We start from the raw sequence: 14,427 nt of genomic DNA on the forward strand, positions 1-14,427 counted from the left end.
ATCACACAGCATGGTTTCGTTTTATCATTTTGAATATTTTATTAAATTATTCAAAACCGTGTGAGAAGAATACTGTCTCAACTGACTAGCTAGCTGTTTATGTACACTGACATTTTACCGAGTATACCTTTGGCATCCAATATATTTTGCTGTCTCGACGTGAAGCCTTGTGAGATTTAGCAGAAGCGAATCACAAAGCCGAAATAGCTACTGATTCGAAACATTGCCAAGCACGGAAGACGTGGCGACTTTAATTGTTTCGATAAAGATTTGGACTTGCCTATGTAGTCAATTATTTCACAATCTCTGCGATTTGTGTGGAACATTGTCGGAGTATATTCGGCATGCGAAGTCTTCACATGGTAAACACAAGAGAAATTGAAAATACAAGCTCACGCGAAGGATATTGATGAAAAGGTAAAAGAGTTACCAGTAAGCAGGTGATTCAAGATTTCATTTATAACTTCCGCCTAAAATAACTCCGGACTCAAATCATCCAAAGGTTTTGCATAAATTGGAAAGTACTGACGAGCATTGAGCTCGACCTCTTTAAGTAAACAAGAAAATACGGTTGGTTTGCCGTACACAACTTCTTAAGGATTAGGCTTTTAAATTAACAATCTGAATTCACGACGACTTCAAGTGGCGCTGTAAGGATCCATAAACAAACACACCAACGTCTCGCTACGAGGAAGTGTGAAACAAAAATTACGTTATATAGCTGTCAGTGAAGCTAATTGTGAAGTAAGTTAGATACCGTTGTTTTGTATATTATGGTATCCCGTGGGGAAGACGATCTGCTCAACACGATAACTTGGAGCGATGATTCGTATATCTTGTCGGAATTTTTGACCGAATTTCCGTTACCACAAGTGGTTAAAATCGTGCGTGGTCACGATGGAACGATGACAAACAGCCCAACTTTAGGTTTCGGCGAGGTGCTCACCCTGCACGCCTTAAGAGAATCACGAACACTCGTCGGTGAGGACAAAAATGAAAACGAGTTCGCTGTCGCTTTGAACTATCCGGACGACTTTCAGGTTCTACCTCAAACGAGTGACTGTAAGCTCGACTCGTGCGGCGTGACCGATTTAGCATCATTCTACCAAACCGTGAAGTACTTGGAAGTGATTCAAGCGCATTATGGTACGGACGAAGACCTCAACTCCTCGGCGCAAGGGGAACTGTTGGAAATACTGGACATCGTCAAACCTCAGAAACCCGATAAGGCAAAAGTCCACGTTCTTAATCTGCATAGTGAACAGAAATCCACGCTGACTTATACGTGCTCGGCGAGATTTAGACCGCTTCTCGATTGGAAAAAATACAAAGCTAACGAACTGAAGACGCATCAGTATGGGTTTCCAATAAGAGTGAAATTCGCAGAAAACGCCGATTGGATTCGTGAAGATATGGAATGTCAGAGGTAGGCAGGATTTACTGTCACTGCTTTGTAATACTGTAAGATTGATTTAAGTCGCTTAAACGTACCACTTCAGACAATACCCTTCAATAAATATATATTTCATAGTCTTTGTATGTAAAATGACATGTCCGTATTCAACATTTACTGATGTTTAATGGATTAATGCCAAAGAAAACAAACATCAAGTCGAAAAAAATTTTCCCCCAAATGAAATTACTATAGGCTCTAAACATTATTATGACTTTCGAGTTTTGTACGTTGCTAGCTCATGCAAGCGGCGACACGATTTCAAATCAAATACAGACTACAATATTTTATTTATAAAATCGTGTGTTGAGAGATAATTTGATATTAATCCCTAAACGGCGAAACCAAGGCGTTTCTCACGAACCTTAAAGGGCCTGACACAACAAATACATGGGCGATTCTTCGAGTCTATTCTTCCTTAGACCTACGTGGTATAGCTGACGCTAATTGACAGTCTCTCGTACACACACGCCGCTGTAGAAATCTTACACATCTAAATCTTGTTCAACAGGATAATTTCGAAGACCCCTGTCATCAACATCACAGACGAGACACAGGATATTACAATCATCAGCACAACAGTAGCGAGCGATCCAGAGTTGAAATTCTGCTACGAAATCCCGAAAAATTTGGAAATAAAGGTCGCCGTCGCGGAGGGCTTTGCGAATGGTGCCAAGCACTACACCGATGTCGTTGACGATCTCAACCAACGCTTTGACGTTGCGAAATTCATGACCAGCTTCGAGCCGACGATGATACGACGTCGCAACGCAATAAGACAATATAACTACGACACAATAAGGAAATGTATCGTGAAAAAATTCAGACATTCTGTCCTCGTGGAACAGGCGACGGACGCCCCAGCGCTACCACCGAGGCGTCAAGTGCCTAGAACTGTTAGTATGCCCCCAACTCCACCGAAACCAACACCAACCGCCCCCCTCCGGTCAAATTCTGAATCTCATGTTGAACACGATGCTATAGATTCTCCTCCAGGGGGGGAAGATGATGCATCGGCAACATTATCTGAAGCTACACTGCAATCAACTGAAGATGATGTAAATAACCCTAAAGGTCCTGGGGTGAGACGAGTAAAGCCACCAATAAACACCCCAATTACTCCGAAGGCACACGCCAGTAACCCTGATGATCCCCCAAAGCCAAAAGCGAAGGAGGCTAAACAACCTGTGAAACCGCCTATAAATACCCCAAATTCACTACCAGTTGTACCACCAGCAACCACCAATGATCACGCGGACTCGAAGAGTAACAAACCACCGGTGGAATTGCGAAAACCCGCCCCAGATTCTGTGTCAACCATAAAAAATAAACCAATTTCACCGCTGGTGGCTGAACTAAAGAGCCGTGTTAAGATCCCTGTTCGACCCCCACGTTCCCTGCCCCCGGGTAAAAAGTCCAAACCCGAAGAAGCCGAAACGAATGAACCCCCGCCTAAAGCAGTTACGACTAACAAGCCCCTTGATAAGGCACTCGATGAAACAGATGCTCCTGTAGTCGAGGCTAAACAAACCATCACAAAGAGTTCACCATCGGCTCCACAAACCGACGTACAGGCAAATCTGCAAAATAACGAACCAGCTGTTGCGGCTCCGAAATTACCGCCGCGTGACGGACGGCCAAAGTTGCACGAGACGCCCAACAATGACCAAGGTAAGCTGATGCAGTCATTTATCTTTCTGAAAGTGCACGCGACATGAAAATTACACCTGCAGAAATTTATGCCATGTTTACACCAGCCTGCCTGGACCTGGACTGCCTGGTCCAACTCTACTCGTATATAATCTCAAGAATTGAATTCGTGTATTTGGGATTTACTGCACATGAAATTATTACTAAATCACTGGTGTTGCATCGTAGTATAGCCTTCCTTTGTATTGTATTGCATTGTATTGCATTGTATTGCATTGCATCGTATTGTATGATATTTTATGTATACACGCCCCCAGATTATGTATTCAAGAGCGTAGATTACTTCACTTCGCTAAGATAATGCAACTTTGTATATAATATACTCAATAACATACGCTAGAAAGAAAAAACCGCCGACGAAAATCGCCCTTGTAGCTTCGGCTTTATAGGTTTACCGACAAACATGGAAGTTCTGTTGTTCACATTTGACTAGTGCCTGTCTAAATGTAATATTTGCTTTTTCAAGGTGGTTCTATGGCGGAAGAAGCTCGCACAACTAGTCAGAACGAAGAGAACCATCACCAACCTGGCACAGATTATATCCCTAACCTTCCCCCGAAATCCCCCAAATGGCCGGAAAAATATCCCATAGAAAATCCCAATTACGTTATCCCAATACAGCCAAATGTGTCCAGCAATTACCCTCAATCGCCCTCCGTGCCTCCTGCAGTACCCTCTAGTCCCCGTCCAGGGAACAAGTGGGGAAAGAAACGTTCTGACACATTACCGAGAGAATTTAAATTCGGCCAAAACAACGAGTACGCTGTTCCACAAACAGGGAATGAAGATAGCGTGTACGAAGAGCCGTTTCAAAGACCCGTAGCAATGCCGACGGTACACGAGAAGAATTCTCCTACGACTGCTAAGTTCCCAGGTCACGATGAAAATCCATACGACTTGGTGGCTAGGATTCCCTTAGATCTATCTGGCCTCAGCATTGGCCAGGTCTCTGATTTGCTGAAGAATTTGAACATGGCCGAGTATGCAGAGACGTTTGAGAATGAAATGATAGACGGGTGTTTGCTGAAGGAGATGAAGGAGAGCCAATTGACAGACCTTCAAATGACTTCTTTTCATCGCACGAAGTTGCTCAATTTTATCAACGGTTGGCGGCCGAAATTAGCAGCAGACAAACGGAAAACCTAATCAATGGAATATCATTGCCCTTATTTCACAGGAAAACTCCAGTTTCGTGCATGAAATATACAGTTCAGGTGACACAAAAATAGAGATAATTTTCACTGAGAACCGAATAGAATAGAAACATTAACTGTCAATATCGGTAATAACTTTTTTTCGTTCATTAGGTGGCTTTCGCGCATTATAATACACGAAATTCGCGCAATAAGCCAATGCAAATGCTAAAAGAGGCGAAGTGTAGGTGGCATCGCAAAAAAAAGCAAGGTTGAGCTGGTTTTGTTTGCAAAAGTCCGAATTTCATCGCGTTGATGGATGAATGTGTGTTAAACCAGCGTAAGGCGACTGACAGTTGTTATACCCAACATCAAACAAGTGTCTCATCGATTTTTTTTACATTAAATTAGCACAAGCGCACGTACAATAATTTTACAATTACCGTCAGCTTGGTTGATTTTTAAAACAGGTACATTCATCAGAAGCGACTGTGGAATCAACCAGGACGGTGCCTAATGACGTTATACGCCAACGAAGAATATTTAGGCACATTGTAGTTAGAGAAATCTTTAAAGAACCAAGCGGATTAATGTGATTAATGGTATACATTGGACGAAAATACACAAACAATGGACGTATCTACAATAATAATTATCGTCCATTAGATATAAAGAGAGACTAAAGATCTTAATATGCTTGCGCCTAAATTTCTCTAAATGTATCGTGATTATTCTTGTGAATTATTGATCATGAAATTATATTTACATACAGATGAAATGTGCAACACGGACACAAAGTTTAGAATGTTGCTTTTGTGTTTGTTGTGATGTTGTGTGTTGTTGCTGTGTTGTTGTTGTTGTTGTTGTTGCTATTGTTGTTGTTGTGTTGCTGTTGTTAATATTGTGTTGTTGTCGTTCTACTTCTGCTGTTAGGGACCTTAAGCATATAGGACGGGAACACGACGACGGCAGCTATAAATACAATGCTTAATTGAGAAGAAATGAATTATTAAATACCTATGGGAATTTTAGACGTGATCTGAGTTCGGTTTAGAACGGCAAAACGTCGTTTATTACGTCCTATGTAAAACGTCTGCATTTCGGGACTCAGTGAGCGCTACCCTGAATTAGACTCAATAGAATTGTCCCTAAACGTAAACAGGATGTTTTCAACGTCTTATATCTCATTAATTTGGTACAGTTGATAATATAGAACAACGCTTTGCCATAACATTAATTCAAAGGAGTATTCCAACCACGTCGTCGTCGTGTTGCCGTCCTACATGCTTAAGGTCGTGTTGCCGTCCTACATGCTTAAGGTCCCTATTGTGTTGTCATCATTGTCTTGACAAGTCCCAACCTAAACGGCAATCTTGTAGTTCCCCTTCAATCTGTGATCGTGGGTCGCCAGTTTTCGCTGATAGCTTTGATCAATTTGTGAGCATGAAACGGTGTCATCTTAAAATGGGACTGAAGGATTTCCTTGTCCAACTCTTTTAAGATTTTACCATCCACTTGTTCCTTCTCAAAAACTTCGCTATACTGTCCCAAGTTTAGGTCATCCAGTAACGTCTTGACCTCATGGACAGTCAAATCCTCTGTCTTGCGGCTAGATTGGATAATCCTTTGGCGCGTTTGTTTAAAACGGTCGTTGTAATCGATAGGGGAAATGGGGGGAACAGGGACTGGTGGCGCTTCATAAACCTCACCATCGCTATCGTCACTGTAATCATCCTGAACAAAAAAAAACATTTATAAACCTCAAGAGAAACACACATTTAACCAACGTGCTTCAAAAGTCCCTTTTCCGATTGTACGAAAGCTGCATAGCGCTATCCACCGGAAAGGGCCTTTTGCAATCGCTCTATAATTGCCCGTTGTTCGGTACAACTTGAATTAAACCTTGGTATTCTTAAATTGGGGGTTCGCTTCAATAACTGCTAGCTCCAAATAAGAATATTTTTTTCTCCAGAATTTTTAAAACGGTTGAAAAAATCACTATCCGGTGTATAGCGCTATCCAGCTTTCATACAACAGGGCAATGGTTTAGATATAGGATTTAAGCATTTTATTAGAAACAAGACGCTTTGAGAAAGACGACTTTAGGGTTAAGTCGCCGATGGTATTGAAATGCAGAGTTTTTCAAACTATTAGCAACCTGGACATTAAACTGTTTCGATGTCGTTAAAGTTTCCAATTTAATATATTAATTTTCTTTATTGGAAATTTATGTACTTCGGAGATCTGCGAAAAATACGGGCCGAAACCTATACGGGAAAAAGACTAATAACTATGCAATCTTGCAGTTAAAAACTGAATTACAATGATTTTACAAAAGATTAGGGTACGGTTTAGGGATAGTACAAACAGAAATATACCATGAAACATGTCTACATAAAACAGAGATACCAGCAAAGTATAACAGCCTATATAGTTCAAAAATATTAATTTAGGAACTGAAACTCTTCTGCGTCATATAAAGTTGTTACAGACGGGGTATGAAACTCTTATGTTTGCCGTTAGTTCTACAAACTGGGGTTTCGAAGCACCTACTACGAAGCGTGGGCAATCTTGCAACCAGAAGTACATATACATAATATATTACCCTACCTCTTCCTGACGTTTTTCGGTGTCTGCCGGAGGTGTTGTAGAGTATGACAGCCCTAGAAAATCAAAATATCCAATTTCATCAATAGATCCTCACCCCAAAATCATCCACAGATTTAGATGAACTCAATTTGAACACAGCCTTAGTTTTTTTTAATCTGTTTTAATGACATGTATTATAAATTGCAGCATTGGCATTTAGCCGTCGTGCCGTTCCTGCCTAATTTGTCGTTTGCGGAAAAATCCATGTAAATTTTATGTTGTAAAATGATGGCAAAGTGCAGGAATAAATAAAAGAATCTCGAACCGAGGATTTTGAGAAACGATGTGAGGGAACATGCAAAGGCCCTGGGTTCAAGGTTGCCTTGGCTCTTAGACACGCACGCATGCGCGAGTGCAAGCAAGTGCTGACCAAAACACACCTGAGCTACCGCTTAATTTCCTGGATAGTGTTTGAATGAAACCGATTACTTTGCCTTTCCCAGTACCTTTGGGCGACGTTATGGGGCTTGTGCTGTCAGCGGCATCTTTTTTTGGCAAACCAGGAGAACGTGATGTAACGGGCAACGTAGAAAACTTTGCATTAAAAGGAGTCTTCGGGTTTCTGGGAACCGTGCTACTTTTTTTCCCGCCAACAGGGCTTTCTAGCTTACACGTTCCTTCAGCTGGTTTTTCGTACCCCTCATCATTTTCGTCCTTCTTTTGGAATAGGGACTCCATATCAATATATCCTCCATCGTCCAAGGGATAATCTTCATCCTCCTCCTCGGTGGGGCTAGCTTCGACCGCGGGTTGTTTGCCGAAAAATGACTCTGCATATGGGATAGCCGTGACGGCGGCTTCAACGTCATCGTATATCTAGAAAACGACAAACAAGCATTACCCATGTAATCTCAATCCACGCAGAAACTACGATATAAATTACGGTAACCATGCATCAACATGATAAAATCGTAAAATTTTTGAAGCAAATATTTTAGGGCATAATTTTCAATGCAAGCACGATAGTTTCTTGTTATGATATAAATGCTGTATGGTTTTATCCAACATCGTAGGAATTGGTGTTTATGAAGTTTCAACCCGAAAATCTAATCACTGGTTCACAATGGTGCATTTCTGTATCGCTATCAAAGAGAACACTATTGAATAACTTTAAAAAGTTCATTTTTTCTTCCGATAACTCGTTCCATGTAAACAGGCTCTTAGTCGAAATCTTTTAGAACATAATAATTATTCAATGCAAGCACGATAATTTCTTGTCAAAATACAGTCCTATAACATTCTATCCAATATTTCGTACTAGTATTTAAACTAGTATTTTCGTTCAACTTTCTGGCCTTTTTTAGTTCCTCCAGGACTGTTCAATTTGTGTGCAAGTAAATTCCGCCATTTTGTTTATTTTGGCAAAATCATTAATTGTAATGCAGTACAATTAATGAAATAAATGTACTCCTCTCAATCAACAACATCCATGCAACAATTTTATGATGCTAATAATACATTTAGATTATGACCTTGAGATTTTTATGAGATGATAGTTGAGAAGGGAGGAGTCTCTGATATTATATATAGTTCATGAACGATAGAGCTCATGCCTATATATGGCGAGTAATTTCCTCGGTAAAACTAAGTAAAGAAACAATGTTTCCAAGAGTTTTATTGCACTAGGTTCTTAGTATCATAAAATGCATCGTATTAGAACTTACCCCTTCATTTTTCGCGATGTTTTCTTTCACCTTTGTCAGATTCATCTTGCTGTTAATATCCTCACATAAACTACGATATTGTGAATGGCTGCCAGTCGCCTCAAGCGGGGCGAATACAGTCACGTCAAGCGTGCTGGGAAACGTTAATATCGACTGGCTTTCCACGTCACGAGACGTTGCGATGACGGTTTGTTTTAAGACAATCTTCCTCACCCGTATCAAACCTCTTGGAAGGTACCCAGACGAGCTGCTTTGCTTTATAAACTGCACAGTAAAAGGAAGTGAAAATTTGTCATGTGCTTCAGCAATGAAAACAGTATCCTTGTGCTTTTCTGTAACAATGAGTTCGCTCAACTGATCCAAACCCAAAGTGACTTCACAACCGCGACTGTCCAGGCAGATTAACTTCATCTTATCCTTGTCGAAATACAATGCTTTCAATTTTTCCCCCTCCTCGTCTCCCTTTGTTCCATTGCCGTTTGGTAAGCGAACGTATGCGTATTTACTCGGAAATACTGAACATGCCCTCATAGGAGTATTGCAATCATCCAAACACTTTTCCACGAAAACCTGGACTTTGTGGGGCGAGTTTAAGGGGATGTATATCTCTTCCCCTATATCGGTGATTCCCAGATAATATTGCGTGTCTTTTAGAGCGTGAAGATTGAGCTCCTGCCCTCGACCCAGTGTTGTTTCGTCAGTGGCTCCATACGCTCCTTCGCTAATCTGTTGCCGAAGGAAAAAGATACAGTTGAACAATTCTGGATAAAGGTTTTGCGATCACTCAAGTGATGTTATGGTAGTATTTATCACTAGTTACGTGCCCAGAGAGACCTGTGCGATGTGTCAACATAGAAGCACACCCAATATATGCGATAAAGCTATCTGGGTGATCTAAAATGGGACTGGGAATAGTATTTAAAATGAAAATCTATAACTCGGTTGAAACAACCTGATGTAATATCCCTATATTCTTGAATTATTCTTTAGTTTGGTTTTCAAATTTATGTCAGAGCTATAGTTTTTATAACTAAACAAAATCACAAAATTTCGACTAGTTTCCTAAGTAATGATATACGGTATTATCTATTAAATATTGCAGAATTGATTTCTATTTTTATCTATTATAAATTGATTTCTATTTCTATCTATCATTATCTATCATAAATATGGAATACATGTGTATTCATGTGTACTGGAATAGCTTTGCTTAGAATCTCAGAATCATATATCATATTATATATGTCAAGTGGTAGACTATGACCTTTTCACTCTGCCCTTCGCAAAAACATTTTACTCTGTCAAATGTCATTCAAACTGCACCTTACCAGAATATTATTCTGTTCAATGTCAGACCTAGTTTGTCTGACCCATTTTAACCTTTCAATGCCAGAATTTTTTGCTCAGTCAAAAGCCAGACCAATTTATTTTGTCTAACTTTGCGCCAAGTCAAGCTATCTCACTTTGTCAAATGCCAGCCAATTTTACTACTTCATGCGCCAGAATGACCATATTTTATACTTTATTTAAGCCCATATACGTTTTTACTTTGTAAAAAGCAGCGAGCCACTAAGGTTTAGGAAGATTTAAATTATAAGGTATATGATAAATATACGTGGGACGTGGGATGATAGTCGAAAGGTCTGTAGTTTTTTTAAACATTGTAAATAGTATATAATATTACTGATTCCTGATTCGCATTCTGTTGCTATCACTTCTTCAGTCTGGACGTATTTTTATAAAATCATGTACACTCTTTCATTTCACGACTCTAAATATATTCTGCATGATAAGACAACTTATATAAAAAGACAATCGATACGATCTGATTGATTAAGGTTGTGTAGGGGGTGACGATAAATTTGTTGTAGAGAAATTGTACAATCGCCACTTTCTTGATTTCCATAAGTGATAAGTGTCGTAAACAAGTCATTTCCGACGGTGTGATATAGTCTAGATCTATATCGTTTCCTTGTACGATCTTCAAATGCGATATCTACTAGGATATACGAAATTACACCATACCTAACCAATACAGCGCCTATACCCTGACATGTCAGTCACAAGCTAGGTCATGCAGTTACCACAATATTTAAACCCAATTTACAGGCTTATTACCTTTATACCACAACTATTCGACATTACTAAAGCACTGGACAATCGAGAACGAGAGTTGATGTGAGTTGAGAAGCGAGAGTTTGCACGAGAGTTTTCTAAACTGTCGTGCGATGGTCGAACGAGGATGAGAGTTGACAAGAGTGCACAAGAGTGTACGAGAGCTGCAACTCTCATGAACTCTAGTTTTCGTTTGACCGGGACTTTAGCATAACATATTAGCTATAAATAACGGATAATTATGAACATATTTCACCATTGTTTCCAATACTACAGACATCTTTCCAAGAAAGTGGTTCAGAGTCCAGACAGTGTCGAGAATAAGAACGAAAGTGTATTATTTTGTACTTCGAACGAGTACAGAATTCGCACCTATAGCTATATAAGGCAAGCAATGCATCTCTTCCTGCTATTTTGGTACGACAAATCTAAAACACGCAGTGTACGTCGATTCCACATTGAAAGAAACGTTGGTATTGACGAAAATCGAGCGCTGAGATGAAGAAGTAGATGTCGCAAGCAAAGGAGGCAGCGAGAAATAGCAACTTATGTATACACGAAGGTATTTGACCATGGCCGCCGAACATTTATAGAACGATTAATATAACACATTGAGATTAAGCTTCGACGACTCAAGGTACATAATATCACAGCGTCTGTTGTTGTCTGATGCGCCGTGCGAGAAAAAGTTGCAAAGCGGTTGTGGAGTAGAGCTAGGTAGATACGCAACTTGAAAGAGTTCAAAAATGTAACCAGAGTTACGCGGTTTGGATCCAAACATCTTATGATTTCTAAGCATGAATGGCTGATCTTACACCATGGCAGCAATCGAACGAGCTAGAACCTTGCTTGAGCGCTTCATTCGAATAATACAAGCGTATAGACTAGAATGACCTATGCTATAAAGTATTCATCGTATTATATAAAGTACATCGTATTGCTGTTGTCATTACCTGTACAATTTGTGGCAGATTGAACCGTTCCAAGAATAATGTCAACGGAACCTCGGCGTCGCTCCAAGTAAGCGCCATTTGACTTCCTAGATTACCGCTTGAATCCCAGCTTCGAAAAAAAGCAATTTCCAAGTTTGTTTGCTTTTCAGAAGCTTCAAAGTTGTCTTGCGAGCAACTTATGTGCCATGGACTTCCTTATTTGCCATAGTTAACGAAACCCCGAGAAGTCAGGACAACCCGTGACGTGTTTGTCTACGCCGACACTTGTTGCATTCCAAGGCGTCGAGGTTTGACGACAGTTCACGAATGAAATATAAACAATGAAGGTCACATTGTAGAGTTCGAGCAATATAAAGCATGTCTAAGAGTCTTTGAATGTCTAAAGAGTGTTTGAAATAAACAAGCGACAAGTATATGCGATACATATGAAGACTTTTTATGCAGTCTACGATCTTCGAGTACTAAAGTACTTTATTTTCACAAAGACCGACCAAAAACATTTTGCATACGTAACAAACTAACAATGAATTTGGCTAAGTGATAAACAACTGACAGCAGTTGCCGAACATACTGTTGCACAAGGCACAACTCACAAGATGTCTTTCAAAAGCAATTTGTTGAACGATTTGTAAACTATTCTAGAGGCAAGATCTCTCTATGTTCCTTCGCGTACGGTTCTTTCAAAGCAAATTGCAATTCCAATTACTATGGAATCGCTATTCGTTGTGTAAACATATTTCTTCATGGACGGGTTACTATACGAATTATTATTGATTCGTTGTGTCAACATGTTTTTCAGTGGACGGGTTGCAATGAATTATTTCATTTTATTTGCATTGAAGATTACAGTAGGCAAACAATTTCCCACATTTCCCGACTTTCATTTTGTCGAGTTTCACCTGAGGATATACTTGAACACATACGAATAATGATGGTAACGGAAATTTGAACATTTATTGTTAAACACACAATTCCTGTGTCTGCTGTGACGATGATGGAAATTGTGAAAAATTCTTATCCCGGCTAGATGGTACACGGCGAGAACGGATAACCGCTGGAAATTGGTGCGCGGGCAATAGTATAGTAACACTTTCTTTCGGCTCAAAAGTTACAGTTTTTATAAGCGATTCACGGATATGAGTTAACTCTTAATAACGTATTCATTTATGACTGGCGAGGCACCTGCGTGTACGCAGGGAATTTTAATTACCAATACGGCCGTGGTGAATCTCGTTTCCAGGACATTCCCGCCAAAGAAACCATAGTGACATCAATGAAACTATAGTCACCTTCATATTTCACGAGGTTCTATGTTATTTCTATTTTTGGCTCGCTCGAAAGAACGAAAGCAAAATACATGTTTTTGATGCCTTCTGCGAAAGAAAAACCGAATTCAGGCCCGATGAATATGCATCAAATTTGATTCAAATTGTACGCAGGTGCATTTGAAGTTTCTTTCGTTTTCTTTTGGCGCACCGACAGCTTGTTATATATTCATAGAAGCAGACATCTCGTCGAAAGAATCTCGGTGTTTTATCAGTTTGCGGGACCGCGTAACGAATCTATTAAGTTCCCCATTTTCGGGGAAAGTTTAATTCGTTTTCAAATGTAGTTCTGCTTGAGAAAACATACAAAAAAACGCTTTCTCACGGAAACGGCAATGTGCAAACGTTGCCGTGCGACTCTTTGATCAGTTGTCGTCATTTAAACATGTAGTCACGTCGGAATTCAATTTACTTCTGGACCGACAAATTCATTTCATTTCGAATGGGAAATGAAATAAATTCGTTGCCCGCGTACTCGTAGGTTAGACGTTTTTCCCGTCGGAGCTATAGGTGAATAAATGTTGTACAGGATATATTTACATCAAAGAAACGTTCAATGAATCAATATTGAACTTCAGTAGTCTATATTATTACGTCGCCTACGCAGTAAGTCGCTCTCGAAGCTATATTCACTTTCGTTTACTTTCGAAAATTTGACAGCCATATATATCAGTGATATTTCAAATGATTACACTGCTAAATTTTCTTGTATTTCTAGTCATACTTATATTTTGGCGGTGTTTTTTTCGAAATGCCTTTTAATGATTTGCTTTATCGTTAAAGCAAACTAATGTGGTTGGTCACAGCGTGGTTAGCTGAAAAGATTACTTTCCATTCGGCGTTGAAGATACCATATATGGAATTTTCACAGAAATTCACAGCCCGTTGCAGGACGTAACAACGTTGTTGATTGGTCGAGAACACGTGGGTGGCAGCGTGAGAAAATGAATAAACGTACCTACGCTTTTCTCGCCAGCAGAAGCCTCCGTGTTATTTCTTTGTGTGTCATGCGAAGTTTCGTATCCCTAAAATGGAATTCAGGAAAACATGTTTAGTTCCGCAGCTCTCAAATTTAACGAGTTCATGATTTTTTTACTTCATAAAAACTATAATATCAGCCAATGGGACTTCAGTTCAATTTGCCCAGTATGTCCGAGTGGAAACTCAGGAAAACCGGCAATATAGCAAGTTTATTACGCGTTATAACCAACTGCCGTTAGAAACTATGGGAAATATAATAAAGCTGTCGAAAAAGGTTTCAAAATATGACCAATATAAGAATGTGACGAAATTTTTCGCATTCTTTTTTCATCAAGTTTACGAAAAACTTTGCCTCGTCGGCTTACAACACTTTGCAAGACGGCTTCTAGAAAGCTCGCCCGGAAGCTCGCATAAAGAGTTAAGGTAATGCCACACGAGACAACT

The 14,427-nt window shown here is 39.8% G+C and overlaps 2 protein-coding genes across 3 annotated transcripts; one reads left to right on the forward strand and one right to left on the reverse strand.

Moving 5' to 3' along the window:
• The first annotated feature begins 64 nt into the window (after positions 1 to 64).
• Positions 65 to 4,747, forward strand: LOC114529890. Its single transcript, XM_028551462.1, has 3 exons — positions 65 to 1,426; positions 1,965 to 3,124; positions 3,630 to 4,747. The coding sequence occupies exons 1-3, from the start codon at positions 774 to 776 to the stop codon at positions 4,307 to 4,309; spliced, it is 2,493 nt and encodes an 830-aa protein (XP_028407263.1). The 5' UTR covers positions 65 to 773; the 3' UTR covers positions 4,310 to 4,747.
• LOC114529891 lies at positions 4,684 to 11,941 on the reverse strand. 2 transcript variants are annotated; one of them, XM_028551464.1, is made up of 5 exons: positions 11,678 to 11,941; positions 8,610 to 9,335; positions 7,392 to 7,761; positions 6,907 to 6,959; positions 4,684 to 6,030 (listed from the first exon to the last, which is right to left on the reverse strand). In XM_028551464.1, exons 1-5 carry the CDS (start codon positions 11,753 to 11,755, stop codon positions 5,683 to 5,685), a joined length of 1,575 nt encoding a protein of 524 aa, XP_028407265.1. In that variant the 5' UTR covers positions 11,756 to 11,941; the 3' UTR covers positions 4,684 to 5,682. The 2 variants fall into 2 exon arrangements, with proteins under 2 accessions (XP_028407265.1, XP_028407264.1); XM_028551463.1 differs by having other exon boundaries at positions 7,326 to 7,761.
• Between the last annotated feature and the right edge of the window lie 2,486 nt (positions 11,942 to 14,427).

Source organism: Dendronephthya gigantea, unplaced genomic scaffold (assembly GCF_004324835.1).
Source record: "Dendronephthya gigantea isolate DGI-Jeju-01 unplaced genomic scaffold, DenGig_1.0 000058F, whole genome shotgun sequence".
NCBI lineage: Eukaryota > Metazoa > Cnidaria > Anthozoa > Malacalcyonacea > Nephtheidae > Dendronephthya > Dendronephthya gigantea.

Bases quoted from the DNA above. Each gene is read 5' to 3' on its own strand.
- LOC114529891 (XM_028551463.1), bottom strand. From the start codon at position 11,755: ATGGCGCTTACTTGGAGCGACGCCGAGGTTCCGTTGACATTATTCTTG. The intron at 7,762-8,609 runs GTAAGTTCTAAT...GTCGTTTTCTAG, and splicing joins ACATCGCGAAAAATGAAGGG to ATATACGATGACGTTGAAGC. The intron at 6,960-7,325 runs GTGTGTTTTGGT...TTGATTTTCTAG, and splicing joins GAAATTAAGCGGTAGCTCAG to GGCTGTCATACTCTACAACA.
- LOC114529890 (XM_028551462.1), top strand. From the start codon at position 774: ATGGTATCCCGTGGGGAAGACGATCTGCTCAACACGATAACTTGGAGC. The intron at 1,427-1,964 runs GTAGGCAGGATT...CTTGTTCAACAG, and splicing joins GAAGATATGGAATGTCAGAG to GATAATTTCGAAGACCCCTG. The intron at 3,125-3,629 runs GTAAGCTGATGC...TGCTTTTTCAAG, and splicing joins GACGCCCAACAATGACCAAG to GTGGTTCTATGGCGGAAGAA.